The sequence below is a fragment of the Dama dama genome, chromosome 5, assembly GCF_033118175.1.
Source record: "Dama dama isolate Ldn47 chromosome 5, ASM3311817v1, whole genome shotgun sequence".
NCBI lineage: Eukaryota > Metazoa > Chordata > Mammalia > Artiodactyla > Cervidae > Dama > Dama dama.
The window spans coordinates 114648921-114675572 of NC_083685.1; the positions used below are offsets into that span (position 1 = coordinate 114648921).

At 44.7% G+C, this 26652-nt stretch overlaps 1 protein-coding gene across 1 annotated transcript in view; it reads right to left on the reverse strand.

The window, feature by feature from the left end:
• Positions 1-19048: 19048 nt before the first annotated feature.
• Positions 19049-26652, reverse strand: part of LOC133056127 (leucine-rich repeat-containing protein 37A2-like) — a 40953-nt gene continuing 33349 nt past the window's right edge. The window contains exons 10-15 of the mRNA XM_061141232.1: positions 26106-26396; positions 25587-25691; positions 20928-20971; positions 19508-19562; positions 19284-19426; positions 19049-19174 (exon numbers count right to left, since the gene is read on the reverse strand). Coding sequence (XP_060997215.1) covers positions 19069-19174; positions 19284-19426; positions 19508-19562; positions 20928-20971; positions 25587-25691; positions 26106-26396 — 744 coding nt within the window. The 3' untranslated portion in view covers positions 19049-19068. The remainder of the gene's footprint in view (positions 19175-19283; positions 19427-19507; positions 19563-20927; positions 20972-25586; positions 25692-26105; positions 26397-26652) is intronic.

Here is a 26652-nt window from a genome sequence, read left to right on the forward strand (position 1 = left end):
AGGGACGGGGGAGCCTGATGGGCTGCCGTCTATGGGGTTGCACAGAGTCGGACACGACTGAGGTGACAGCAGCAGCAGCAGCAGGAGGAGAAGGGGATGACAGAGGATGAGATGTTTGGATGGCATCACCAACTCAATGGACATGAGTCTGAGCAAGCTCTGGGAGACGGGGAAGGACAGGGAAGCCTGGCGTGCTGCAGTCCATGGGGTCGCAAAGGGTTGGACACGACTGAGCTACTGAACAACAACAACAACAACAACAAAGAATGGAGAAGCAGAACTTAGTTCTCAAGTCACCTTTTCAACCCCATTCAGGTGGAGACACCAAATATATAGGAGGATCAAGTTTAAAGGGAGTAAACTGGAAAGAGAGGGAGGAATGTCCATGAGTTGTCCAGCGCAGGGCGTGGTTTGGGCCGGTAACTGATGCAGTTCTCCTTTTCAGTCCTGTTTGGGCTTTTCCAGTTGTCACGGCAGTTGTCAACTGTCCTTGTGCTGCTATATGTGTCATGTAGTATGGTAACTCATCACAGTGAGTATATAATGAGGCTCAAGGTCTGCTGGAAGTCAAATCTTCCAACATCTTGGACCTAGTTGGTTATAACTGGCTCTTGTTTTTCTCTTTGCACTTCCTCCTGAAACCTAGGTGAGAGCAACTAGTTTCCATTTGAGGGAGCAGCAGCTGTATGATTCTGGAGCAACAGCCTCGATAATAATTGTGTCTCTTGGCTCAACACCCAAGAGGTGAACCCGGCTTTTAGGGAACACCAGTGACTGTTCCCACTTATAAGTGGCTGTTGGGGCCAAGACAGGGATAGGTAGTCAGTTAGTCATGTGCAGGATGTTAAGGGGTCAAAGATTTGGCCCATAAACAAAGAGGGGGAATGTGGAGCCCTATACAAAGGTCACAGGTGTGGAGCCTTATATCAAGGTCACAGGACAAAAATTTCTAGAATTAATCAAGCCCCATAGCAACTGTTACCATGAGCCTCCTGGTCTAAACCAGGCAGTTCCCTGACCCCACATTATGTAAAATACTCACCCTATTCAGTTCAATTCAGTTCAGTCACTCAGTCGTGTCCGACTCTTTGCGACCCCATGGACTACAGCACGCCAGGCCTCCCTGTCCATCACCAACTCCTGGAGTTTACTCAAACTCATGTCCATTGAGTCCATTGAGTTCAGGGTTTATTTCCTTTAGGACTGACTGGTTTGATCTCCTTGCAGCCCAAGAGATGCCAAGGGCTTTGGCATAGTCAATAAAGCAGAAATAGATGTTTTTCTGGAACTCATTGAGCCAGTGATGCCATCCAGCCATCTCATCCTCTGTCATCCCCTTCTCCTCCTGCCTTCAATCTTTCCCAGCATCAGGGTCTCTCCAAATGAGTCAGTTCTTCTCATCAGGTGGCCAAATTACTGGAGTTTCAGCATCAGTCCTTCCAATGAATATTCAGGACTGATTTCCTTTAGGATGGACTGGTTGGATCTCCTTGCAGTCCAAGGGACTCTCAAGAGTCTTCTCCCACATCACACTTCAAAAGCATCAGTTGTTTGGTGCTCAGCTTTCTTTATAGTCCAACTCTCACATCCATACATGACTACTGGAAAAACCATAGCCTTGACTAGATGGAACATAGCTGGCAAAGTAATGTCTCTGCTTTTTAATATGTTGTCTAGGTCAGTCATAGCTTTTCTTTCAAGGAGCAAGTATCTTTTAATTTCATGACTACAGTCACCATCTGCAGTGATTTTGGAGTCCCCCCAAAAATAAAGTTAGTCACTGTTTTCACTGTTTCCCGATCTATTTGCCATGAAGTGATGGGACCAGGTGCCATAATCTTAGTTTTCTGAGTGTTGAGTTTTAAGCCAACTTTTTCACTCTCCTCTTTCACTTTCATCAAGAGGCTCTTTAGTTCTTCTTCACTTTCTGCCATAAGGGTGGTGTCATCTGCATGTCTGAGGTTATTGATATTTCTCCCAGCAATCTTGATTCCAGCTTGTGCTTCATCCAGCCCAGGGTTTCTCACGATGTACTCTGCATATAAGTTAAATAAGCAGGGTGACAATATACAGCCTTGACATACTCCTTTCCCTATTTGGAACCAGTCTGCTGTTCCATGTCCAGTTCTAACTGTTGCTTCCCGACCTGCATACAGATTTCTCAAGAGGCAGGTCAGGTAGTCTTGTATTCCCATCTCTTTAAGAGTTTTCCACATTTTGTTGTGATCCACACAGTCAAGGGCTTTGGCATAACCAATAAAGCAGAAATAGATGTTTTTTTCTGGAATTCTCTTGCCTTTTTGACAATCCAATGGATGTTGGCAATTTGATCTCTGATTCCTCTGCCTTGTCTAAATCCTGCTTGAACGTCTGGAAGTCCATGGTTCACGTACTGTTGAAGCCTGGCTTGGAGAATTTTGGGTGTTACTTTACTAGCGTGTGAGATGAGTGCAATTGTGCAGTAGTTTGAGCATTCTTTGGCATTGCCTTTCTTTGGAATTGGAATGAAAACTGACCTTTTCCAGTCCTGTGGCCACTGCTGAGTTTTCCAAATTTGCTGGCATATTGAGTGCAGCACTTTCACAGCATCATGTTTTAGGATTTGAAATAGCTCAACTGGAATTCCCTCACCTCCATTAGCTTTGTTTGTAGTGGTGCTTCCTAAGGCCCACTTGACTTTGCATTCCAGGATGTCTGGCTCTCGATGAGTAATCATACCATTGTGATTATCTGGGTCTTAAAGATCTTTTTTGTATAGTTCTTCTGTGTATTCTTGCCACCTGTTCTTAATATCTTCTGCTTCTGTTAGGTCCATACTATTTCTGTCTTTTTACTATGCCCATCTTTGCATGAAATCTTCCCTTGGTATCTCTAATTTTCTTGAAGAGATCTCTAGTCTTTCCCATTCTATTATTTTCATCTATTGCTTTGCACTGATTACCTACAATATAACATCTTAGCTATCCTAATACCACCCTTCCAGTAGAATTTGTCTCTGTTTTAAGAACTTCCCTGGTGGCTCAGATGGTACAGTGTCTGCCTACAATGAGGGAGACCCGGGTTCAATCCCTGGGTCGGGAAGATCTCCTGGAGAAGGAAATGGCAACCCACTCCAGTATTCTTGCCTGGAAAATCCCATGGACAAAGCAGCCTAGTAGGTTACAGTCCATGGGGTCGAGAAGAGTCAGACACAACTGAGCGAGTTCACTTCACTCACTTCTTAAGGCTATAAATATTTGCAACTAGCCCTTGAAAGGGTTCAGCTCTCCCTTGAGCTGGCCTATTGTTCTGATCGCGTCTCTCACTCTAATAAACTCTAGTCTCTTCTCAAAAAGAAAAAAAAAAAAAAAAACCCCTACCTGCCTGGCTGTTGGCATTGTGGTCTGCCACTTTTGAAATTGTCCAGGAGTGAGAACCACCTCATCTTTGGCTTTGGGCCTGATGAGTCTGACTGCTGAATGTGTTCACCAGGGTTAATTGTTGATCAGGAAGATTTGAAAGAAAGACATAGAGGCAAAGTATTCTCATTGCTAAACTCCTTTTTAAAATTAATGCTTTTATTTTTAGCTGACCTGTCTTTGTTGCTGCACATGGGCTTTCTCTGGTTGCAATGAGCGGGGGCTTCTCCCTAGTTGCTGTGAGGGGGCTTCTTGTGGTGGCTTCTCCTGTTGCAGCACACAGGGCCTAGCTGCCCTGCATCATGCGGGATTTTCCCAGACCAGAGATCAAACCCGTGTCCCAGCACTGGCAGGTGGATTCTTAAGCACTGAACCACCAGGGAAGTCCCAGTGTTAAATTCACTTTAAAGATGGAAAGTAAGAGAGTTACTAGGGAAATCTGGTCACCTTGACAAAAGGGCAGTATTTTTGGTCATAATTGGCACAGCAAGAGCCTCACCGGCTTGGCACAAGCATACCCTCCCCTCAAATGGAGCATGCAATGTCCCTTGCTTATTCTGATAGGGACAAGTCAAGGGACAAGGTAGGTGATTAAACAGTTATTTCCACTAGGGCATTGTAAGTAGAAAGAACAGTGTGGGAGACCCCTGTAAGTTAGTGATTACTCAAGAAAGCAAGGGTTTGCTTAACCACAAAACAAGCAGGCTCGCTGAGCAGGAAAACCATGCAACAGAAGCACAAGACATGCCCCAAACAATAAAACAGTGGTGACAGGAGACCCACATCCTGCCCAGTGGGCTCAGTAATTTAATGACCCTGGGACATACTCTCTGCAAACATAAAAAACAATAATTTCTGGAGATGTGACATTTCAAAGTGAAAGACACTCATTGTAATGAGACCTGAAATAATTTTTCCATAGTGTCATGACAGTTCCAGCTTGACCACATAGGGACAAGTAAACTATGTCCCCGCCACCGCCCCCCGCCCCGCCCACCACACCACCACGAGATAGAGGAGGAATTAATGGTGGAAGCCTATTCATGAATGAGGAAGAAGATGGTCTTTTCCCCCTCCCCACTTTTCCTTTGATTATAAAACTGTAGCCCACTAAGTTCTTGGGGCAAGGCAACCTCTCACCGCCCGCTTGTAAACCTCAAAAGCACCCTATTCTAATGAATCACTTCTTATCTATCACTTTGCCTCTCGCTGAATTCTTTCTGTTCTGAGACATAAAGAACCAGAGCTCTTCAAGCCCCCTGAAATGCCACCCAGCAATTTCAATTTCAGTGAATTTTTGCACGACTGCTATCTACAAAAGCTGTGGGAAACCCCTGGAATAATCTGTTGTCCGATTTTTCAGGATCACTCACACCTCTCAGTCCTCTCCTTCTTCTCAGGCTTCTCATCCTCTGTGCAAAGTCTGCAAGCTTGTCTTCCTCTCTTCCTCTTGCTCTATAAGCCTTTGTGAAACTGAATAAAGCCTTGAATCCTGGCAGGGGTTGGGGGGTTGGAGGGTTGGAGAGTGAAGGGTGAGTGTGCATTCCCACGAAAAATTTTATGTGGACCATGACTACACCAGGCAGACTCCAGCCAGAAAAGGAACCTCACATTACCATGTAATTTGAGCAATAATAAAGGCACCCACACAGTGTTAGACAAGAGAGCTCAAAAGGCATCCTGGAGGAGGTGACTCTTGATCTGAGCCTTCTTGTCAATAGAGGATCCCACATACCACAACTAAATATATCGCATGCTGCAGCAAAGACCTGTTGCAACCAAATAAATAAATATTAAAAGAAGAAGAAGGAGAAGAGGAAATGGCTGGTGGGTAGAAATGCAAGTTGAGCTCAGGGGACGGTGGAGCAAGAAGGGGAGGGGAAGCCAGGAAGTAAGGAAACGGAAAAGTCAGAGCAGGGGGTCGGGATAAAAGGGAAGATAAAGATAGATTACACAAGAGAGAAAGGGAGGAGGTGCAGACACAGTTGGAGACCAGGGCAAGGAGGGCTCAAAACATTTGCAAAGGCAGCTCATATCCTACTGGTCTGAAAGCTTAGATTTCTAGCACTATCCAGAGTTATCTGAAGCCAGACAGAAGAACTGCAGCCATCCAAATTCCCTGAGGACACATCCAACATATAGAATCCTGAACCCCACCCTTACTCTAAAGAATCACTACAAGACAGGGTCCAAAAATTTGGGCTTGATCATACCTCTTGTCTTCTGCCCTCACCTCTGATGGATGTGAAGCATAATAAAATGTGAGAATCTCTGCCCCAACCTGGGAGATGAAGGGAAAGGGTTTGACATTTGTGGAAAATAGAAACTCCTACTGTTTGCCAGGATGGAATTGTGATCTGCCCTTACCAAGCACTTGGGAGGTAGGCGTCCTTATTATGCCCATAGTATTGCAGGAAGGGGGCCTCCTTTCAAGGCCTGAGAGTGAGGTCTTGTCTAACAGTCGGAGATGAATTGTCCAAAGGAGAAGACATGCTAACAAAGCAAGAGACTTTATTGGGAAGGGGCGCCCCAGCAGAGAGCAGTACGGTAAGAAAATCCAGGAGAACTTCTCTGCCATGCAGTTCACAGTCTTAGGTTTTATGGTGATGGTGTTAGTTTCGGGGTTGTCTCCACCCAGTCATTTTTTTGATGATTTATTTTTATTTATTTGGCTGCTCTGGGTCTTAGTTGAGGCATGTGGTATCTTTAGCTATGGCGCACAAACTCTCAGTTGCAGCATGTGGGATCTATTTCCCTGACCAGGGACTGAACCCGAGCCCCCTGCATTGGGAGTATGGGATCTTAGTCACTGGACCACCAGGGAAGTCCCTCAGGCTGATGATTCTGACTCAGGGTCCTTCCTGATGGCATGCACATTGCTCAGCCAAGATGGATTCCAGCGAGAAGGATTCTGGGAGGTTGGTAGGACATATGGACGGGCGTCTTCTCTCTCCTTTTGACCTTTCCCAACTTCTTCCTGGTTGGTGGTAGCTTGTTAGTTTCATGTTCCTTCCCAGGACCTCCTGTTGTAAGATAACTCATGCAAGTGGTTATTATTGGGTCTGGCCAGGGAGGATGGTTTCGGTCAGTGCTTCCCCTTACAAGTGTACAAATAAGAAAGGAGGCTTAAGAGAGGTTAAGTGACTTGGGGCCCAAGGCCACACAATGAATAAACAGCAGAAGCCGCATTCTCTCCCAGCTCTTTCTGATTCTGGTTGGTGAGGAAGCATAGTTCAGTGGCACAGCAAGGGAGCTTTGGAGTCAGGAATGCTTAGTTTTGAATCCCATACTGTTTGCTGATAGTAAATAGATGGACGTGTGTGCTCAGTCGTGTCCGACTTTTGGCGACCCCGTGGACTGTAGCCTGCCAGGCTCCTCTGTCCGTGGAATTGTCTAGGCAAGAATACTGGAGTGAATTGCCATTTCCTTCTCCAGGAGATCTTCCTGACCCAGGGACCGAACCTGCATCTCCCATGTCTCCTGCACTGGCAGTGGGTTCTTTACGACTGAACCACCTGGGAAGCCCAGGTGTTTGCTAAGCTTTCCCTAAAACAGTCCAGGGTTCAGGGCCATCCAATGAGCATGAAGCCAGGACAACTGCCACAGTGTTGTTAATTTTCATAGGCCCCTTGAGATATCACTGAAAATGAAACTTCTAAATTGAGTTTTATTGATGTTTAGAAAGGAGAAGTAAGTCACAACATCCTCTGACCCCTTAGCCTCAGGCAGAGTGGTCTGGAATGTGTGACTTCAGGGAAGTTCCTAAAACCCACTGAGCCTCAGTTCCTCATCTGTAAATTCGGGAAAATATCAGATTAAATAAGATAATATCATTAAGACAGTTTCTGGTCTGTAGGAAGCACTGGAAGATGACTAGCTATTATTACAATTTGGTAATTCTTCTGAGACACCAGGGAAGCCCCAGAATACTGGAGGAGATAGACTATCCCTTCTCCAGGGGAACTTCCACCTGGCCCAGGAATCAAACCAGGATCTCCTGCATTGCAGGCGAATTCTTTACCAGCTGAACTACCAGGGAAGCCCAAGGCAATTCTTATCTTCCCAGTCTAGTCAGGCCCCTGCCTTTCACTGCTGTTCTGAGCACTGGAGTGAGATCTTTTCTTCTTTGGATCCCAGATATATTCTTACTTGGCATCAGGTTAAAATCATGAAACAGGTATTACTGCAACCATCTCTTTCAACAATGGAATAGCTGGTGTTTTCCCAGGTTCTGTAGTAGGGAACTGATTCTTCCCACTCTCTCTCTCTCTCTTTCTCTTCGTTTTGGCCACGTGGCATGGCTTGCCAGGACCAGGGATCAAACCTGCACCCCCTCTAGTGGAGCCCTAACCACTAAACCACTAGGGAATTCCACTTCCCACTCTTTTTAAAAATGGATTTAAATTTTTAAATTATTTGTCAATTATACCTCTTATTGGAAAAAAAAAAAGTCACCAAGTAATGAACTGAAAAAAAAAAAAAAAACCAACAAAAATTGTATTATATGCAGTTTACATTCAGATAGTACTAAGTGAAATGAAATGGTGATGAAACACAAGGACTAAAAAAAAAAAGAAAGAAACACAAGGACTTATAGCAGTTCCTTGCCCCAGACCAGGTCCTTGCCCACCTTTCTGAGCCAGCTCACTGGGCCTAGGTACCTCTACGGAACAGGTTTTAGATCAATCTTCTGCTGTTTTTCACCATTTCTCTTTGCACATCTAGTTCTTATTTATCCATTTTAGACTCTGTCTATCGAATTCCTAGTTGCCACATTCAAGGAGTTGCCACCCCCAAACTATTCTTGAGACTTAGTTATGTCACTGTCTCCAGATAATTAATAGTGTTTACAGGGAATTCCATGGTGGTCCCGTGGTTAAGACTCAGATCTTTCACTGCCCAGATTCGGTTCAATCCCGGTCATGAAACCATATGACTCAGATTGGGATTTGAACTCAGTCTTTTTTAACTGATATCACACACCTCATCTCAGGACTTAATGAAGCTCAGTTTCTTGATGTCATCACAGAAATAATTCAGTGAGAAACAAAGTGATAGATAAGAAGTGAATTTATTCAGAGAGAAACCCACTCCACAGACAGGGCCATCTCAGAAGGCGTGAGTGGCAGCGGAGTATGGGGTTGTTCAGTTCTTTTTTTTTTTAAATGAAGGATGTGGCATTTATTTTCTTTTTCTTTTTTTTTTTTCATTATTTTTATTAGTTGGAGGCTAATTACTTTACAATATTGTAGTGGTTTTTGCCATACATTGACATGAATCAGCCATGGATTTACATGTGTTCCCCATCCTGATCCCCCCTACCACCTCCCTCCCCATCCCATCCCTCTGGGTCTTCCCAGTGCACCAGCCCTGAGCACTTGTCTCATGCATCCAACTTGGGCTGGTGATCTGTTTCGCCCTTGATAGTATACTTGTTTCAATGCTATTCTCTCAGAACATCCCACCCTCGCCTTCTCCCACAGAGTCCCAAAGTCTGTTCTGTACATCTGTGTCTCTTTTTCTGTTTTGCATATAGGGTTATCATTACCATCTTTTTAAGTTCCATATATATGTGTTAGTATACTGTATTGGTCTTTATCTTTCTGGCTTACTTCACTCTGTATAATGGGCTCCAGTTTCATCCATCTCATTAGAACTGATTCAAATGAATTCTTTTTAATGGCTGAGTAATATTCCATTATGTATATGTACCATAGCTTCCTTATCCATTCGTCAGCTGATGGGCATCTAGGTTGCTTCCATGTCCTGGCTATTATAAACAGTGCTGTGATGAACATTGGGGTACATGTGTCTCTTTCAGATCTGGTTTCCTCGGTGTGTATGCCCAGGAGTGGGATTGCTGGGTCATATGGCAGTTCTATTTCCAGTTTTTTAAGGAATCTCCACACTGTTCTCCATAGTGGCTGTACTAGTTCGCATTCCCACCAACAGTGTAAGAGGGTTCCCTTTTCTCCACACCCTCTCCAGCATTTATTTCTTATAGACTTTTGGATAGCAGCCATCCTGATTGGCGTGTAATGGTACCTTATTGTGGTTTTGATTTGCATTTCTCTGATAATGAGTGATATTGAGCATCTTTTCATGTGTTTGTTAGCCATCTGTATGTCTTCTTTGGAGAAATGTCTGTTTAGTTCTTTGGCCCATTTTCTGATTGGGTCATTTATTTTTCTGGAATTGAGCTGCAGGAGTTGCTTGTATATTTCTGAGATTAATCCTTTGTCTGTTGCTTTGTTTGCTATTATTTTCTCCCATTCTGAGGGCTGTCTTTTCACCTTGCTTATAGTTTCCTTTGTAGTGCAAAAGCTTTTAAGTTTAATTAGGTCCCATTTGTTTATTTTTGCTTTTATTTCCAATATTCTGAGAGGTGGGTCATAGAGGATCCTGCTGTGATTTATGTCAGAGAGTGTTTTGCCTATATTCTCCTCTAGGAGTTTTATAGTTTCTGGTCTTACATTTGGATCTTTAATCCATTTTGAGTTTATTTTTGTGTATGGTGTTAGAAAGTGTTCTAGTTTCATTCTTTTACAAGTGACTGACCAGTTTTCCCAGCACCACTTGTTAAAGAGGTTGTCTTTTTTCCATTGTATATTCTTGCTTCCTTTGCCAAAGATAAGGTGTCCATAGGTACGTGGATTTATCTCTGGGCTTTCTATTTTGTTCCATTGATCTATATTTCTGTCTTTGTGTCAGTACCATACTGTCTTGATGACTGTGGCTTTGTAGTAGAGCTTGAGGTCAGGCAGGTTGCTTCCTCCAGTTCCATTCTTCTTTCTCAAGATTGCTTTGGCTATTCGAGGTTTTTTGTATTTCCATACAAATTGTGAAATTATTTGTTCCAGTTCTGTGAAAAATACCGTTGGTAGCTTGATAGGGATTGCATTGAATCTATAGATTGCTTTGGGTAGTATAGTCATTATCACAATATTGATTCTTCCAATCCATGGACATGGTATATTTCTCCATCTATTTGTGTCCACTTTGATTTCTTTCATCAGTGTTTTATAGTTTCTATATATAGGTCTTTCATTTCTTTAGGTAGATATACTCTAGGTACTACTTTAGGTAGGTATACTCTAGGTACTACTCTAGGTTGATATACTCTAGGATACTTTAGGTAGATATACTTATAGGTAGATATAAGTATTTTATTCTTTTTGTTGCAATGGTGAATGATATTGTTTCCTTAATTTCTCTTTCTGTTTCCTCATTGTTAGTGTATAGGAATGCAAGGGATTTCTGTGTGTTAATTTTATATCCTGCAACTTTACTGTATTCATTGATTAGCTCTAGTAATTTTCTGGTAGAGTCTTTAGGGTTTTCTATGTAGAAGATCACGTCGTCTGCAAACAGTGGGAGTTTTACTTCTTCTTTTCCTATCTGAATTCCTTTTATTTCTTTTTCTGCTCTGATTGCTGTGGCCAATACTTCCAAAACTATGTTGAATAGTAGTGGTGAGAGTGGGCACCCTGAGGTTGTCAGTTCTGTAGGGCTGGGTACTTTGATATGATAATGAGTGGGAGGAGTATTCCAGCCACTTTGAGGAAGGGGTGGAGATCTCCAGGATTGAGGCCACTGTCTGCTTTCTGACTTTTATGGTCAGCCTTGGGACTGTCATGGGGCCTGTCGGAGTGTCATTTAGCATGCTGAAGTGTTGCAATGAGCATACACTGAGGGTCAAGTTCTAGTGGAAGTCAATTTGCCTGCCATCTTGGGCCTAGTCAGTTCTAACCAGTTTATGTCCTGTCTTCCCACTGTGTCATTCTTTTAAAGATTGTTCCCTGCCCTCTTCCTGTCTTACCCCCATTCCCTCCTTCACTGACCTGGATACAGGTTACAAGCAGGATCCCTGTTCCCTGTTACACCAGTTCTCAAACTCATTCAGGAGGCAGGGTGTTTGTAAAACAGGAGGGACGGGGGCAGGGCACAACCTTTAAAAGAATGACATAGCTCTTGAGGGCTTATTTTGCGAAATGACCACATGTCATTTGACCTGGAGGGGAGTTCATGCCTTTTGAGACATTCTGTCTATGGAATGTGTATCTCTCTAAATAAATCTACTTTTTACCCATCATTTTGCCTTTCACTGAATTCTTTCTGTGATAAACATCAAGAACCTGAGCTTCATTAAGTCCTAAGGCCAGTTTTGTGCTGCTGCTGCTACTAAGTCACTTCAGCCATGTCTGACTCTGTGCGACTCCATAGACGGCAGCCCACAAGGCTCCCCTGTCCCTGGGATTCTCCAGGCAAGAACACTGGAGTGGGTTGCCATTTCCTTCTCCAATGCTTGAAAGTGAAAAGCGAAAGTGAAGTCGCTCACTCGTGTCGGACTCTTAGCGACCCCATGGACTGCAGCCTACCAGGCTCCTCCGTCCATGGGATTTTCCAGGAAAGAATACTGGAGTGGGTTGCCATTTCCTTCTCCACCAGTTATGTGAACTCAACTCAAAGACAGTGGGTTCAAGTCCCAGTGTAGCTTCTGGCTGGGTTCAAGTCCCATCTGAGTTTTGTAGTTTCAGCAGGCAAGAGCAGCCCCAGGGCATGGGGCCATCTTGGAAACTGAGAGCAGCCATGGGAGAAAAACCCCACACAGAGTGTGGGCCATCTCAGAAGGCAAGAGGCTCAAGGTCTACCAGCAGTCAAATCTTCTGCCATCTTGGACCTCACTGGTTCTAGCCAGTTTGTATCCTATATTCAAGAACTATGTTGTTCTTTTAGAGATTGTGCCCTGCCCTCTTCCTTCCTGTCTCACTTGGAAGGTGTGCATTGTTCAGAACAATTCTTTGTTATAGAACTACGAATGACCTTATCAACAGGTCCTATGGCTGCTGTTTATTGATCCGGAATAAAATCATGATCATCTGAATTTATTTCTCAGGAAAAATAATGCTGTCAGCCAGTGCTTGACAGTAGGTTGTTTTTCCTTTAACATCCCCTGGCTACTTCACGTTGTTGTCTATGAGTTCACAAGAGCAGAGAGATGGTGGCAGGAGCTAAATATTTACACTGTGAAAAAAAATTAAATGTGAAATCATAACATCTATTAGCTTACTTTGTTTTATGCTGATTGCAAAGTAATATCCTGAGAATCACTGTCCTGGTATGGTGACCCTATGTGGAGATTTCTAAATCCCAGTTGTTGTTTCTAATTTAAGTACTTCACACAAAGACATGACAAAAAATTCAAAAGGTACAAGAGGGAAGATGGTGCTGCAGCTTCCCAGTTTCCTTCTCTGAAAGCAACTACCATTACCATTTTCTTCTGTGTCCTGGACATATTCTGTACCAGCATCATCCAACAGAACCATGATGATGGAAACAGTCTATCTGCGATGTCCAATATGGTGGCCGTTAGCCACATGTGACGTCGGAGCCGTGGGGGCTCTGATGAACGATCTCATTGTTCTTAAAATTGTCTTGAAGTCCATGTGGACCCCTTTTGTATTATTTTGTATTATTGCACTTTTGTATTATTTATTTATTTGGCCATGTCTCGTGGCTTGCAAGATTTTAGTCCCCACTCAGGGATTGGACTCGGGGCCCATGGCAGTGAGAGCACCGAGTCCCAACCACTAGACAGCCAAGGAGTTCCCTAGGGTTGTGCTATTTTTTTTTTCCCCAATCTGCATCATAGTTTAACCAAGGTGCAGGCATAACTAGAAATGTACTGTTTTATTTCTTTTTAAAGATTTTTTGATATGGACTATTTTTTCCCAAGTCTTTATTGAATTTGTTACAGTATTGCTTCTGTTTTATGTTTTGGCCCCAAGGCATGTGAGATCTTAGCTCCCTGACCAGGGATTGAACCTGCACCTCCTGAATTGGAAGGTGATTTGCTACATCACCTCCTGTGTTGGACCACCAGGGAATTCCCTAGGATTGTGCTTTCAGACAGTCTTCCTCTTAGGATATTTCAGGCAATGAGAATCTAGCCAGTTTCAAATGGCATCTAGAGAAAGACATTTCACTACCCTGTTTTGATGTTTACTCTGTACAAACACTTTCTTCTGTGAGGTCCCTTCAGGCAGCAGTGGATACAGAATTCAGTATCAGCCAGATCTGCGTACAAAACCCACCTCCAAACTGCATAGTCCCTTTGCAGCTTGTGGAACAAATACATAGCATCACATGCTGACCTTTAGGAGCTCAGTCTGTATTTCACAAGGAATCATACGGGGAGAATGAAGAAATGATCTAAAAGTCACTCAAGAATATCCCTGAATCATCGCTGGGGGCAGGGCCTGCTCTTATACATTGGGGATGGGAAGAGGATGTGATTCTTGCCTTGTCAGGGTTCCTGACATAATAGAGAAAGTGTTTGGGTCTACACACGGATGGACAGTGACTTTCACAATGCTCCATTTATAGGTGACACCTTTGAGAGTGGAAGGTGTGCATTCTGCAAAACCCTTTCTTCTGCTACAGAACCAGGACTACCCTTACCAACAGGCCCTATGGCAGCTGCTTATTGATGCAGAATAAAATCGCAATCATCTGCATACATCCCAAACCAAGACTCACCACATCCCGGGATGGATAGAATTATTAGCCCTGATCCCTTATCCCTACCTCTATACTCATCTCACTGTGGGTGGAGTGGACTGTCCAGTCCCTGGGCTCGGGCTTGGTCATGTGACTTGCTTTGGCCCATAGAATGGGCAAAAATGAGAGTGTGGCAGTTTCACTTGGGCAGCTGCTACCTCTTCAGCCTGGGCCTCAGGATAAACACGCTTGGAAAAGAGCTACTTCATCTGGTCTGCAGACCAGCAGTGAGGAGCAGAGTGGACCCAGCCAGCAGAACATTAAACCACAGCTGCCCCAGCCAACTGCAGATCATGAGAATTGCTATCTTAACCCACTGAGGTTGGGATGGGTTTATTACATAGCATTATTGTGGCAATAACTAACTAATACATGTGCACACTCTTTTATTAGATATGAGTTAAGCCGCTGCAGTAGAGACCCTACACAATATTGAGTTAAATAAGAAAGACATTTATTGACCTTTTGTGTAAGAATATGGTTAAGCAGCCAGGGTTAGTTTGGCGGCTCATATGTTGGGGAGCCAGGCTCCACCATTCTCGCTGTAGCCCTCTTCCACCTGCAGCCTTCGTATTGTTCACAGATAGGTGGTAATTTTCCTGAAAGTCCAAACACGCCACAGGGTGGCGCCAAACCCTCTTTCCTACATTACCCTCCAACCTTATCACCTCCATCACCTCAACCATCTGTAGCCTCACCCTGAATTATGTTTCCACTCCTGCTCCAGGCCTCGGGGCCTGTCCTTTTCTTGGATGGGTGCGCTCCTACTATGTCTGCAAGCTGCTGCTCCAATGCCCTCCCCCAGGGGGTCTCGACAGCATCTCACTCTCACCAGAAGCCAGGCCTGGTGCTCCCCAGGAGTGAGAGGTCCTGACCTCCTTGGGGAGTGGGAGGGGTGGGCAGAGATGTCCATTCTGCCTCCCAGTCATCCTAGGAGCCGACCTCTCCCACCGTCAAATCCCTGCTGACCTCTGGCCCTGAAAAAGCCAGAGAACCTCTGCATCCCACACCTCCCTGACCCCCTTGCTTCCACAACTCAGCACTTCAGTGAACACAAGAAGCAGGGGGACCCCTGCTTCAGAGGCTGACAGAGGCTGGAGGAGTGGGCATGTGGGTTTGAGGGTGACAGACTCTATCCTGGACTAAATTCTAGCCAGGCTCCTCTGTGCCTCCCTCTAGATTCAACCTTGGCCCATAAAGACTTGAACAAACACCAACATAGTTTCTACCAGCTCAAGGCCACAGCTCTAGGATGACTCTAGCCCCTCTTAAAGTGCCTGCCTGGAAAAACTCCAGGCTGCCTAAAGAATTTACTGTTTGTTTCAGCCAACACCTGAAGCTAGGGACTTTTGTCTCTCAGCTGCTGGGACAGGGTCGGAGCCCACCTCTGATAAGTGTCAGTTATCCAGCACGTACAAGACCAATCTTTCATCCTTAAAACATAAGCTCTTGTCCTTTCAGTTCTTACTTATCTGCACCCACTGCACAAGCCCTTCAGTTGCATCAAAACCTCTGGTCTGGTACCCTATTTTCTTCCAGTTCCTACTTGGTCTACATCCCCATGTTGATCTCTTGGCCTGGCTACTTTTAGGCCACCATCAAAGTACTCTTTATAGAACTCAAGCTTGGTCATGTCTCTTTTCTCTGCTCAAAACATTATGGTCTGTGCTGTGTTTGGTCAGGTCCTTTGCCAGGCCCTTCAGGACTGGTTCCCTGCTCACCTGCACAGCCTCATCTGCTACCCTTTCCCCATTGAGCTCTATGCTTGGGAACACCAGACTGCACCTGCTTCAAGCTCCCCCGAGATTTCATGCTTCTGACCTCTGTACTGTCCTCCATCTGGAATGCCCTTCCTTCATCTTGTCCTCCTAAGAAGCTTCTATGTGGCTTTCTTCCTCTTCCTCTCCTCCAAGCCACCTTTCACATTTATTCCTTTCCAGTCAACCAGTAACTGAACCACTTGGTCCATTGCCACTGTCTTGCCAACACACCATCTTCTCTGTGTATCTGCAGGTGTCTGGGCCTCCTGGTAGGCTTAGGGTCCCTCATGGCAGTGACTTTGTCCTAATCAACTCTTTCCCCAGCACCAGGAGCAGTGTCTGGCTCATAGCCCAGGCCCAACTCAAGTTCTCCCTTTTTCATGGACTCTCCCTAGCTTCCTAACCTTCCCTCCTCTGAGTCTTACAACTTTTCTGTATCATTTTTGCCCTAATCATACATGGTCTCATTTCATTAACTTTTAAAAAATGGCTAATTTCTCTGACAGATTTCATCAGAATCAGTGAGACTTTTCATTCATTTGGTAGCTATTGGCCTTGTGTCTCCCTCTCTCCTTCTGTCACTCAGCTCTCAATAAGGAGCTGGGCTCTGCGCTGGCTTGTCCATCACGTGATGGTGAAAGAGGCAGCCCTAGGCAGACAAGCTTTGTACCACCTGACCCTGGGCACTCTTCCCACTTTCAAGCTGTCTCCAGGGATGTGTGCCTGATCCAAGGAGAGACATCTCACTCACAGGCTGGCCAGGTGATGTCTCTGGGCTCTGGCAAAAACACTGCCCAGTCTAGGTCAGAGGACAAGATGGTTGGATGGCATCATCGACTCAATGGACATGAGTTTGAGCAAGCTCCGGGAGAGGTGAAGGACAGGGAAGCCTGGTGTGCTGCAGCCCGTGGGGTCACAGAGAGTCAGACACGACTGGGCAGCTGAACAACGGCAGCCACCTTTAGGTCAAGTTGGGCAAAGCAGACTTTTACTCGGGAATTTTAATTTAGAAAACTGGTAAGGTAGCATGTGAGACCAATATAAAATTGTGCAAATTTGAGGTAGTGTGATACAAAAAAATGATATGTAAACCTCACTTTATGTACCAACTTTGAAATAATGAAAATGTCCCCAGATAGGAACCTGGAGCTACGGGGAATCCTGGTCCGTGCTTTGGGAAGCCCAGCAGCGCAAGGATCTCTCCCCCTGGTCTTGTCAACTCCCTGTCTTTGTGTCTACCTCTCTTACTGAAATCAACCTCTCTTTCATTACAGAGTTTTGAGCGGACCTGGGGACTTTCTGCTCTTGTGAACTGATAGTGCAACCAAAGCCCCTAGTATAGTACCTGGCGCATAGCAGGTGCTCAGTAAATAGCAGCCGCCTCTTCCCCTAATTATCATCATCACTGTTATTGACTCTTTGGTGGCAACCAAAGATTCTATACGTCTCTCACCCCTATTGGAATCTAGCAGTTCTGCGCTACAACCCTAACACACCTTTGGACGTGTGGCCTGGGGCACTTGAGCAAGTAACCTACGTTCTTCTCTTTTGTATTTTATTTATTTCCTTGTTTGTTTTTGGCTGCACTGGATTTTCGCTGCTGCACGTGAGCTCTCTGTAGCTGAGGAGCACAGCTTCTCTTGTTGCAGGGCACGGGCTCAAGCACGTGGGCTTCAGTAACTGAGTGGCGCACAGGCTTAGTTGCCCCACAGCATGTGGGATCTTTCTGAATCAGGGATTAAACCCGCGCCCCCCGCACTGAGGGGTGGATTCTTAACCACTGGACCCTCAGGGAAGTCCAGGTTACCTACATTCTTCAAACCCTGTTTCCTATCTGTCAAGCGAGGATAACAAGATATGTTTCCATGGATCGTTGGGCTAGATAAGAACATAAAATGCCTAACCCAGGGCTGGGCACCACACCAGCAAATAGAACATGCTAGCTGCTGCTGCTTCCTATTATTAGTATTATTGGTCATGCACTTTAAAGAAAGTAAATACTCATTGGCTGAAGTTACTACCCAGAGAAAACATTTGTTTTTCATTCTTGGTGAGAAACTTTGGGAGATGACCTGGACAGGCACTGAGAGGACAGATGTCTTCATGCAGCATCAGGGAACTCATAAACCAGAAGAGACGGGTGGGCTGATCACTTTGCTTGAAACCCCACCCAACTAGCAGAACCTGCTGGGCTCTCAGGCCCACTGCTCCTCTGGGGTACTGTGTGCCCTCATCCCACGGTTTGCACCATTCTTCACCTCGTATTATTAAAGCTCCGACGCTATCTGTGGTCATTTTGGTAGATTATCAAATCTTATTCATTCAGAATTTCTTTTGCTCATTAATGCATTTCTTTCTCCCTGACTTACTAAATGTGATCAATTAACGATTTTCTTTGCAGAAGGACTGGAAAAGTCTTTGCACCTTCCCCACATAGCACTGTCATTACAGCATCACTTGGAGTCAAGGCAGCCCTGGGCACGTGTTGGGTGAGGCAGGAGTGGGTTTGGTTTGGTGCTGGAGGGAGCCAAGCAGCACATGACTGACCCTATAAGGGGTCAAGAGAGGCTGGGGCCTGAGGAGGACCATCTTGGGTGCGCTCACATGTTTTTCTTTATCCTGCCCCTCTGGGCCCTCCCTGCTAGCTATTCAAAGACTCAGATTTTTTTTTTTTTTTTTGCTTTTTAAAGAAAAAATACAACCCAATGTGCATTTTCCACCAGCTTGAAGGGGTGGAGAACCCCCTACCGAGACAGGGAACATGTGTTCCAGTACATGAGTTTGAGAGTTTGGGAGAAAGTCAGGCCTTGGTCCTGTGGTGGAGGGTGGCCCAGTGATCCAAATATTCTGTCAGCCCCAGCGACTGATGAGAGAGAGGCTGAAAGTGGATGATCCTCCGTGAGCAGGAGGTCAAGTGTGTTGTAAATAACTTCTACTTGATGAACCAGAAGAGAGAGCACCAGAGAAAACTGTTATTTGATTTAATGATCTATGCCCCCTGAGGATGACCTGTTTTCCAGTTCCCAGGGGCTGGTTATACTGGGGAAACAAGGGATGGAAGCCCCGCTCCATCCTTGTATTTATCCTCTTCTGCCCGCGTTTCCTCTGATGGAAGTTCTGGCCGCCCTGACGGATTCTAGTTTCAAAAAAAGAGCTCTGCTTTCTTCTTGCAGGCCCTTGATAGTGGTACATAAATACTCAACTATTGACATTTTAATTCCTTACCACATGGTTAGAATTGGTTATGGATTTATACATTTTAATATGAGAAAAATAAGTATTTTACAAGTGATGCTGAGAAGCCAGTATTAGAAAATAAAATCTGCAGGTGGCCTGTGGCAGGACGGGGCTCACTCTGTGGCGGTGTCAGCGGCTGCCTCACTCTCCTCACCCTCTGGCTCTTCAGCAGCCGAATCTGTAGCCGGAGGCTCCTCTGTCGGTGCTTCAGTGGTCCCCCTGGGATAAGAAAAAGAGTACCAAGGTGTTTAGTCTCGAAAGGGGCAATTACACTTTTCATTATTTCCTCATCTGAGGCGAGAAGTGTAAATCATCCCCTATTGTTTACCCCGCATCCTTATTGAAAATCTCATCCTCTTCCGAAGATTCCTTGTCATGCAGCTTCTGCGCCATGTTTTTCTTGCGTGTGGCATTGAGAGGCCTGTACATGTCCCGAAGCCAAAGTGGCCGCCGCCTCCAGAAAAAGCCCTCCTGGGACACAGAGAGCGACGTGTTAGTTCTGCTTCTCCCCTGCTTCCTCTGGCTACAGCACTTCATCCTTCCCAAACCCACCTGACTCTCACTTGTCCCTGAGCTCCTCTTACGCAGCAGAAATCCGAAAAAGCCCCTTGGAGGAAAGCATACACGGTTAGTGTCAGGTGCCACTTTCCATCTCTCACAGTGTATTTGCTCTGGTCTTACCAGGACTAAATGGGACTTCAGTCAGCAATCACAATAAGCAAAGTCACCACAGACCTGGGGTCTTGAGAATCACTCCATGCTGGCCTTCCAGAAGCTCTCCAGGTCTGTCCAAAGTGGCCCCTGGCCCGCTCTCTGGGGAGGCCTGTGCATGTGGCCTAGCATGGCCTACAGGCCCGACTGCAGCCCCACTCACGTTTCTCGACCCTCAGCCAACTGCCCTCATGCAGTGAAGACACTGCGCAACCGTGCCGGGCAGATGCACACTCCTTCCAGAAGCATTCCACACTACCCACTTTGGACTTAGTCTCATGTGCGGCATTTGCTGGGGTGGGGGTGGGGGAGGGGAGGAGGTGCTTCTGCTTTCTTAGCTGCTCTATCCGATAAACTGCATCACAGCAGGTAAACCCTTAGGTCCAACTAGCAAAGTTACCTAGCACTCTGACTTGCATATGGCAGGCTGTCACTGAGGTGTGAGTGAATTGTGAAATCAGTTTAAAGGTTATGACCAGCAGGAAAACTCAAAAGTATTCTTTTTGAAAACAAACAGAATTGGGAAAAAAAAAAAAAAAAAAACGGCGTGCACACTGAGTTTGTATCAGAAACCACTTCTGTCCATAAAGTATGTGTGTGCTGAGCTGTGACATAAAATGCAGCTCACAGCCCAAGAACAGTGTGATCACAAGGGGCCCTTGGTGGAAAGGCACCATCTTCTTTTTGATAATCACTAGCAGCATGACCATGGGGCCAGATGTTTTCTCTTTCTCCATTTTTTTTTTTTTTTTTTATTATAAAAGGAAAAGACAAACTACTGTCTAAAGTTTCTTCCAGTTAAAACTTTATGAGGTTTGGATAAAGGAAATATGGAGTGGGGGCTGAAAACCAGGAGGATGAGAAGGGGAGCTTTCCTGCCCCTTTACAGAAAGAACATATAATTTGTTCTACTTTTCATCAGCTTTGAGTAAGGCTAGCCCCCAAATCTCTAACTTCTTACCCCAGAGCCTCCAAGAACACCTCTGACCTGGCCTGATGCCTACCACTGGCAGGAACAGGTACAACCAAAACCTCTCCCTGTCCACCCTCTTTCCTTAAAGAACAAGTGAAACCAGATGAATCCGTCCCAGTCCTGTGCTAGGCCCGATTTGGTTGGGGAGCTAGTTCTGCTGATAAATAAATTAGTGTAAAGCATTAGGGTAAATAAAGCTTCTTCCTGCCTTTGGTGAGGAGACTAAAATAGATGAGTTCTCAGCTCTCCTCTAGTTCTAAAATTCTACTTTAAAAGACCAATATTTACCTTCTGCTTCCTTCTTCCTCTGATGCTGTTCTATGAGAATAAATCTGTTTTAAAAGAAAACATGATCACGATCATGACAGCCACTTCCAAATCTTTATTCATTACTTTTTATTTTCAGTTTTATCTACCCAGTGAGTTGATAACATTTTTAAGGACAGGAATTCTATCCTGTTTAAGAATCCTTTGACTCTCCCACAGTACCTAACCTTGGGTGTTGCATGCAGCTGGCGATACATTTTATGGACCATTTTAGATCATGTTCAACAGATAATTCCTAACAAAAAACTTTCAGAAGTAGGGAAAGAAAATAAAAGTATTGACCAGAAACCTAAGCACTGTTTAAAATCAAGAACAGGGGGCAGATGCCTGTCATTACTATTACTATTGATCACTGTGGAGGAGGGGGGTCCTAATCAGTACAGTAAGAAAAAGGGAGAATTGGAAAGGAAGAGATAAACATATCTGCATATGAATGATGGACTTTAGAAGACCAAAGGAATCAACCGAAATTTTAAGTACTGTAAGTAATATGAGAATTCAGTAAGACAGCTTACATACAAAGTCAAGAGATCAACATATAAGTTTTAATAGCTTTCTTATATAGCACAAATAACTAGCTAATAGAAAAAAAGATCCCATTTATAATATCAATAAGAATGCATAAAGTAACTAGGAATAAACTCAACCAAAAATGTGTAAGACTTATGTAATGAGAATATTAAAACATTCCTGAAGGACATTGAGAAGAAATACATACATGGCATGGGATTCTATCTTCCGAGAATACTGTAAGAAGGTCAATTCTCCTCAAACTAACCTACAAATTCGATGCAACCCTATTTATATCCAAGAAAATTTTTAAACAAAACCTGGTGAGCTGACATTTGGTAGAGAATATATGCAAAAACACTTATGAAATGTATGAAAAAGAAGATCAAAGATCAGGGCCTTACCCTAACAGATATAAAATTACATGTTATAGAGTACCTGGAGTTAAGCAGTGTGATACTGAAAAGATAACAGGAAAAGATAACTGGATCAACAGAATAGAATCCAAGTAAAGACAGTATTTTAGACAGGGGAGAAAGAATGAACTATTCAGTGAAAGATTTGAAAACAAGTGGATCTTCACGTACTGGGGAAAAGGTTAGATCCCCTACCTCAACTACACTAAAAATCAAATACAGCAAGTTCTAGACAGATTATAAAAGTACTTGAAGATGATGATTAGAGATGATTTTTATGTCATGAGGTGACAAAGGCTTGGCTAACAAAACCTGCTGCACATGAGCCATGAGGAGAGGATGGCCCGTTGTGGGGTAGACTGTCAACGCCTCTCCTACTCTTCACAGCCCTCACCCCCTTCTCCTCTGGATTGTCTGTCTTCTTCCTGTTGATTTATAAAACCCCTGGGAGTTCCCTAGTGGTCCAGTGGTTAGGACTCTGCGATTTCGCTATGGTGGCCTGGATTTGATCCCTGGTCGGGAACAAAGATCCTGCAAGCACGGCACGGCCAAACAAACAAAAACAACCCCCCACCACAAACCTCTTTATGATAAATAAATATTGGCTTTCATTGAATTTCAGCCTTTTAAAACCTTCCATTGTTTCTGTCTCTAAGGTGACAAGACAACAGAGCAGAGTAGGGAGCACAGGCTTTGCAGTTGGGTGATACTGGCTCCTGCTTTTGGTTTGACCACTGGAGCCTCATGCTGATTTCCTTCCTCTATGAGAGAGGGACAGTAATACCATCCTCACAGGATTGTGGCGATTCAGTCAGACAATACACAGAAAATTCTTCATCTTCCACTTGCCATGAAGCAGTGCTAAGTTGGTGTCACAGACCAGGTGGTCAGATCCATCAAAGACTCTGCTCGTGGTACCAGGCCCTGAAGCTGCTTTCCTGCCACAGGATTATTAAAATACTGCTTTTCTTCTAATACTTTTATGCAGTATTTTTTCACATTTATGGAAACATGTTTATTTAAGGTGAGAAATGGGGATCTGCTATTATTCTTCCCCCTCCCTACAAATAGTCAGGCAGCTTATTTGATGATCATTTATTCATTTTCTTCCACTGATTAGAATATCAAAACATGACAAATATCTTAAGAACACATGGGTCTATTTCTGGACTCTCTACGCTACTTCAAATAAATATTCCTTTGCATTATTCTTCACTGTGGAACTGATAAAATGCCTCATCTCTGTTCTGTCAAACACCATTAGTGTCTATCATGGGAAAAACATTGCACAGTCCCTGTCCTCAAAAACCTTGTAAGTGGGGAGAGGAAACAATGAAATGGTTATAGATACAAATGAAGGCTAAACTACATGGAAATTAAAAACAGCATAAAGAGGATGTTATAGGACTTCCCGGATGGCACTAGTGGTAAAGAACCTGCCCGCCAATGCACAAGACATAAGAGATGCGGATTTGATTCCTGGGTTAGGAAGATCTCCTGGAAGAGGGCATGACAACCCACTCCAGTATTCTTGCTTGGAGAATCCCAAGGACAGAGGAGCCTGAAAGAGCTACAGTCCATGGGGTCACAAAGAGTCACACACGACTGGTGACTCAGCTCGCACATGCAGATATACTAAACAAGCAAAGGCCGTATGCCACCTGGAGATGCAGAGGGTACAGTCTGGGCAATGGCCAACTACTAGCAAGCTGACCCCATGCTAAGTCCCCAGACCCCATGTTAAGTCCCCAACCTCCTAGGCTCAGAAATTACTCTTCCCCTCCAAGAGAGAACTTACATCCTCCTCTTGTGGCAGTTTCACTTTATCAATAATATCACAGGACTGATCAAAAATCAGAATGCCAAATTCTTACTTGACAACGAGAAATACATCTGTTCTACAGACCAGGCACCTGTGTCTACACAACCAGAGAATTAAACTTCTGTAAAGACAGGCCTCCAAGGCACGCCAAAGCACAACCACACACTCAAAAGGCCACTTGGTGAGAAGAGAAAAGGAATCAGCTGAATCCCACATTAAATGGAAAGGCCTGTGGTAGCCAGATGCTCTCAACAGGTGCAGCCTGGCGATGGGCCTGACTCTTCAGTGATGCTGCCTCAGGTGCCATCTCTACTCTTGGACAAGGTGAGGCTGGGCACCGCCCATGCTGCTCCCTCTTCACTGTTTCTGTACTTTCACTACTGACCAGCCCTCCTACAGACCGACACATTTCTCTTTAGCGGACACATCATGTCAGGTTTTATTCAAGTCTGACAGACCAGGAAGCCACTGGTCCTTACACTGCTCTGCTCCCCTTCATGAGGCTCTTAGGGAGCCACCTTCTAAAGGACTGTTTACCACTTTTGTAAGTTCTGAGGTTGAGGGGACTGCTTTGCTGGGGCCCCTAAGAACTGGTGACAGGCCTCACGGGACTAGGGTCAGGAGGGCTGGATGATTCAGGGAAGTCAATTTGAAGAAAGATGAACTTGAGTTGGCTTTGGAGAGTCACAGGACTCCCACAGGCAAAGTAAAATAAAGGAATTTATTTTGTCTGCGCAAACGCGCAGGTAAAAGCAGGAATGGGTATGGTGTAATGAGCACATCGTGAGGGGCTGCTTTGGCTGGAATAGAGGGCTGCCAGGACAGGAGAAGAGGTAAAGTAGATTGACTTGGTAGAGTAGAATCAAGATGGTCAGCTCACTAAAATTGCTCTTTTGGACTTCCCTGGTGGTGCTGTGGATAGGAGTCCGCCTGCCAATGCAGGAGACATGGGTTTGATCCTGGTCCAGGAAGACCCCACATGCCACAGAGCAAACTAAGCCTGTATGCTGCAACTACTCAGCTCCCACACATGGAGCCTGCCCTGCAACAAGAGAAGCCACCACAATGAGAAGCCTGTGCACAGTAAGGAAGAGTAGCCCCACCACTGGTCTCGACCAGAGAAAGCCCACACAAAGCACCAAAGACCCAGGGCAGCAAGAATAAATCAATGAGATTATAAAAAATAAAATAAACATGTTAAAAAAAACCCCAAATCTTCCTCTTAATGTTAGCAACTGCCTGTTGGGGAAAGTAATAAACCATTATGTAACTGAATGAAAGGTAAAGAGGCTAGTTCCAGGAAGATGCTGCTCCAGACATGACATACTTCAGGGTGGCCTGATGCGGGATTCTTACTTGTAGCGCTCTAATGGAACCTATTTACACAATGCCTAACACACCGGAGAAGACGGCTGCTGAGGAGATCTAAGGGACTGATAAGATCACGCTTCTATTAGCCGGTCCTTTTAGCCCTCCTAGGGTGACCGATAGCTACGTGAGGGTGGAAATGATGTATCTCTCATCACTGCAGCCAACAAGGAGAGAAATCAAGGTAGCATGAGAGTGGCTGTGAGTACATCAAATCCACATGGTGTTCTGAGTCGAAGAAATGTTACTATCGTGTCAACTCTGGCTTCTTACAAACTTAACTGGTCAGAATAGTCTAATGGCTTATTATCTTGGATTCAGTTCCACAGATATCTCCTGGGAGTGGAGCTCCTGTGAAAACCCTGGGAACACACTCGTCAATAAAAGAACAAAGTATATCTCAGTCCTCGTGACTGAAGAGGAGTATCAAGTACTAGTAGGTGGAAAGGTGGCTTTGATTTCTTGGGTTGGGGGTTCTGAATCTGAATTAATAATCATCCTTACCTCAATGAGACAGAACATTATAATCAAAAACATCACTACTACAGTCACAGATATTGCCAAGATGAGTTTGTTGTTATAGCCGTAACCTGGGACTTCTTTTGTGAGCTAAAAATAAAGAAATAAATAACAAGTTTTTAAAAACAGGGAGCTGGAAAGGATGAAAGCTGAGTATTCTTAAACCTATTCTAAACAATAGCTAGCTATTCTTAAACTACTAGAGGACTCCATCCTTTTCAGGTGGATAGATTTTATAAGAAGAAACCAAATTTAAAGTTATTGATCTCATTGTTAGCATTTTCTTCTACAATGTATTTATCTTGTGTGTTATGTCCTCTTCTCATCTACCCTAGGAATAGGGGCACATTCTCTGAATGAGCAGAGAGGGAGGTCACTGTCTTAGCCAGCTTGATGGAGACAAGATACAGGCCAGGAGCCCCAGGTCTTCCTGCTTGGGCACTTTAATGGCATGTCCTGAACTGAGTGGAAGCCCAGGTCCCATGTTTCAGGCATGATCCTCACCTCACTGGACTCCTGTTCTTTCTGTTCACTCTGGGTTTCTGTGCTCTCATTGATGTAGTTCTCAGTTTTCCACTGGTCTGTATCCCATTCTGCCTTGGACACCTTTATTTCTTGCTGCTCGCTGAGAAGCTTCATCAAGAGGCCTGTTCTGGAGATGAGTTTGGCGCAGGCCAGCTGCACGTGGGTCTCAGAGCAGTCCATTTTCAAAGTCCTGATGACGTGAGCAATGAGCTTTCTCACATCGTTGTTGGGGATGAGAGATCGTAGCTGCTGGTTAAGCTGACTTTCAAACTGATCTCCTGGGGATGTGAGCACTGGGAAACTGTCACTTGGGGGCTTAGAGCCGAGCTCAGTGCCCACGTTGTGGTACTCCCATTGTGTTTCGTTCGTGTGTTGAACAGGTGGCATCAAGGCTGCAGCAACAGTAGAGTGTGCACTGGAGACATTATTACGGGCAGCAATTCCAGGTCTTGTTTCTTTTGGCCGAGTAATGTTTCCCGAAGAGACAACTGCTCCAAAAACATGTGGAGTATTGTTCACTGAACTA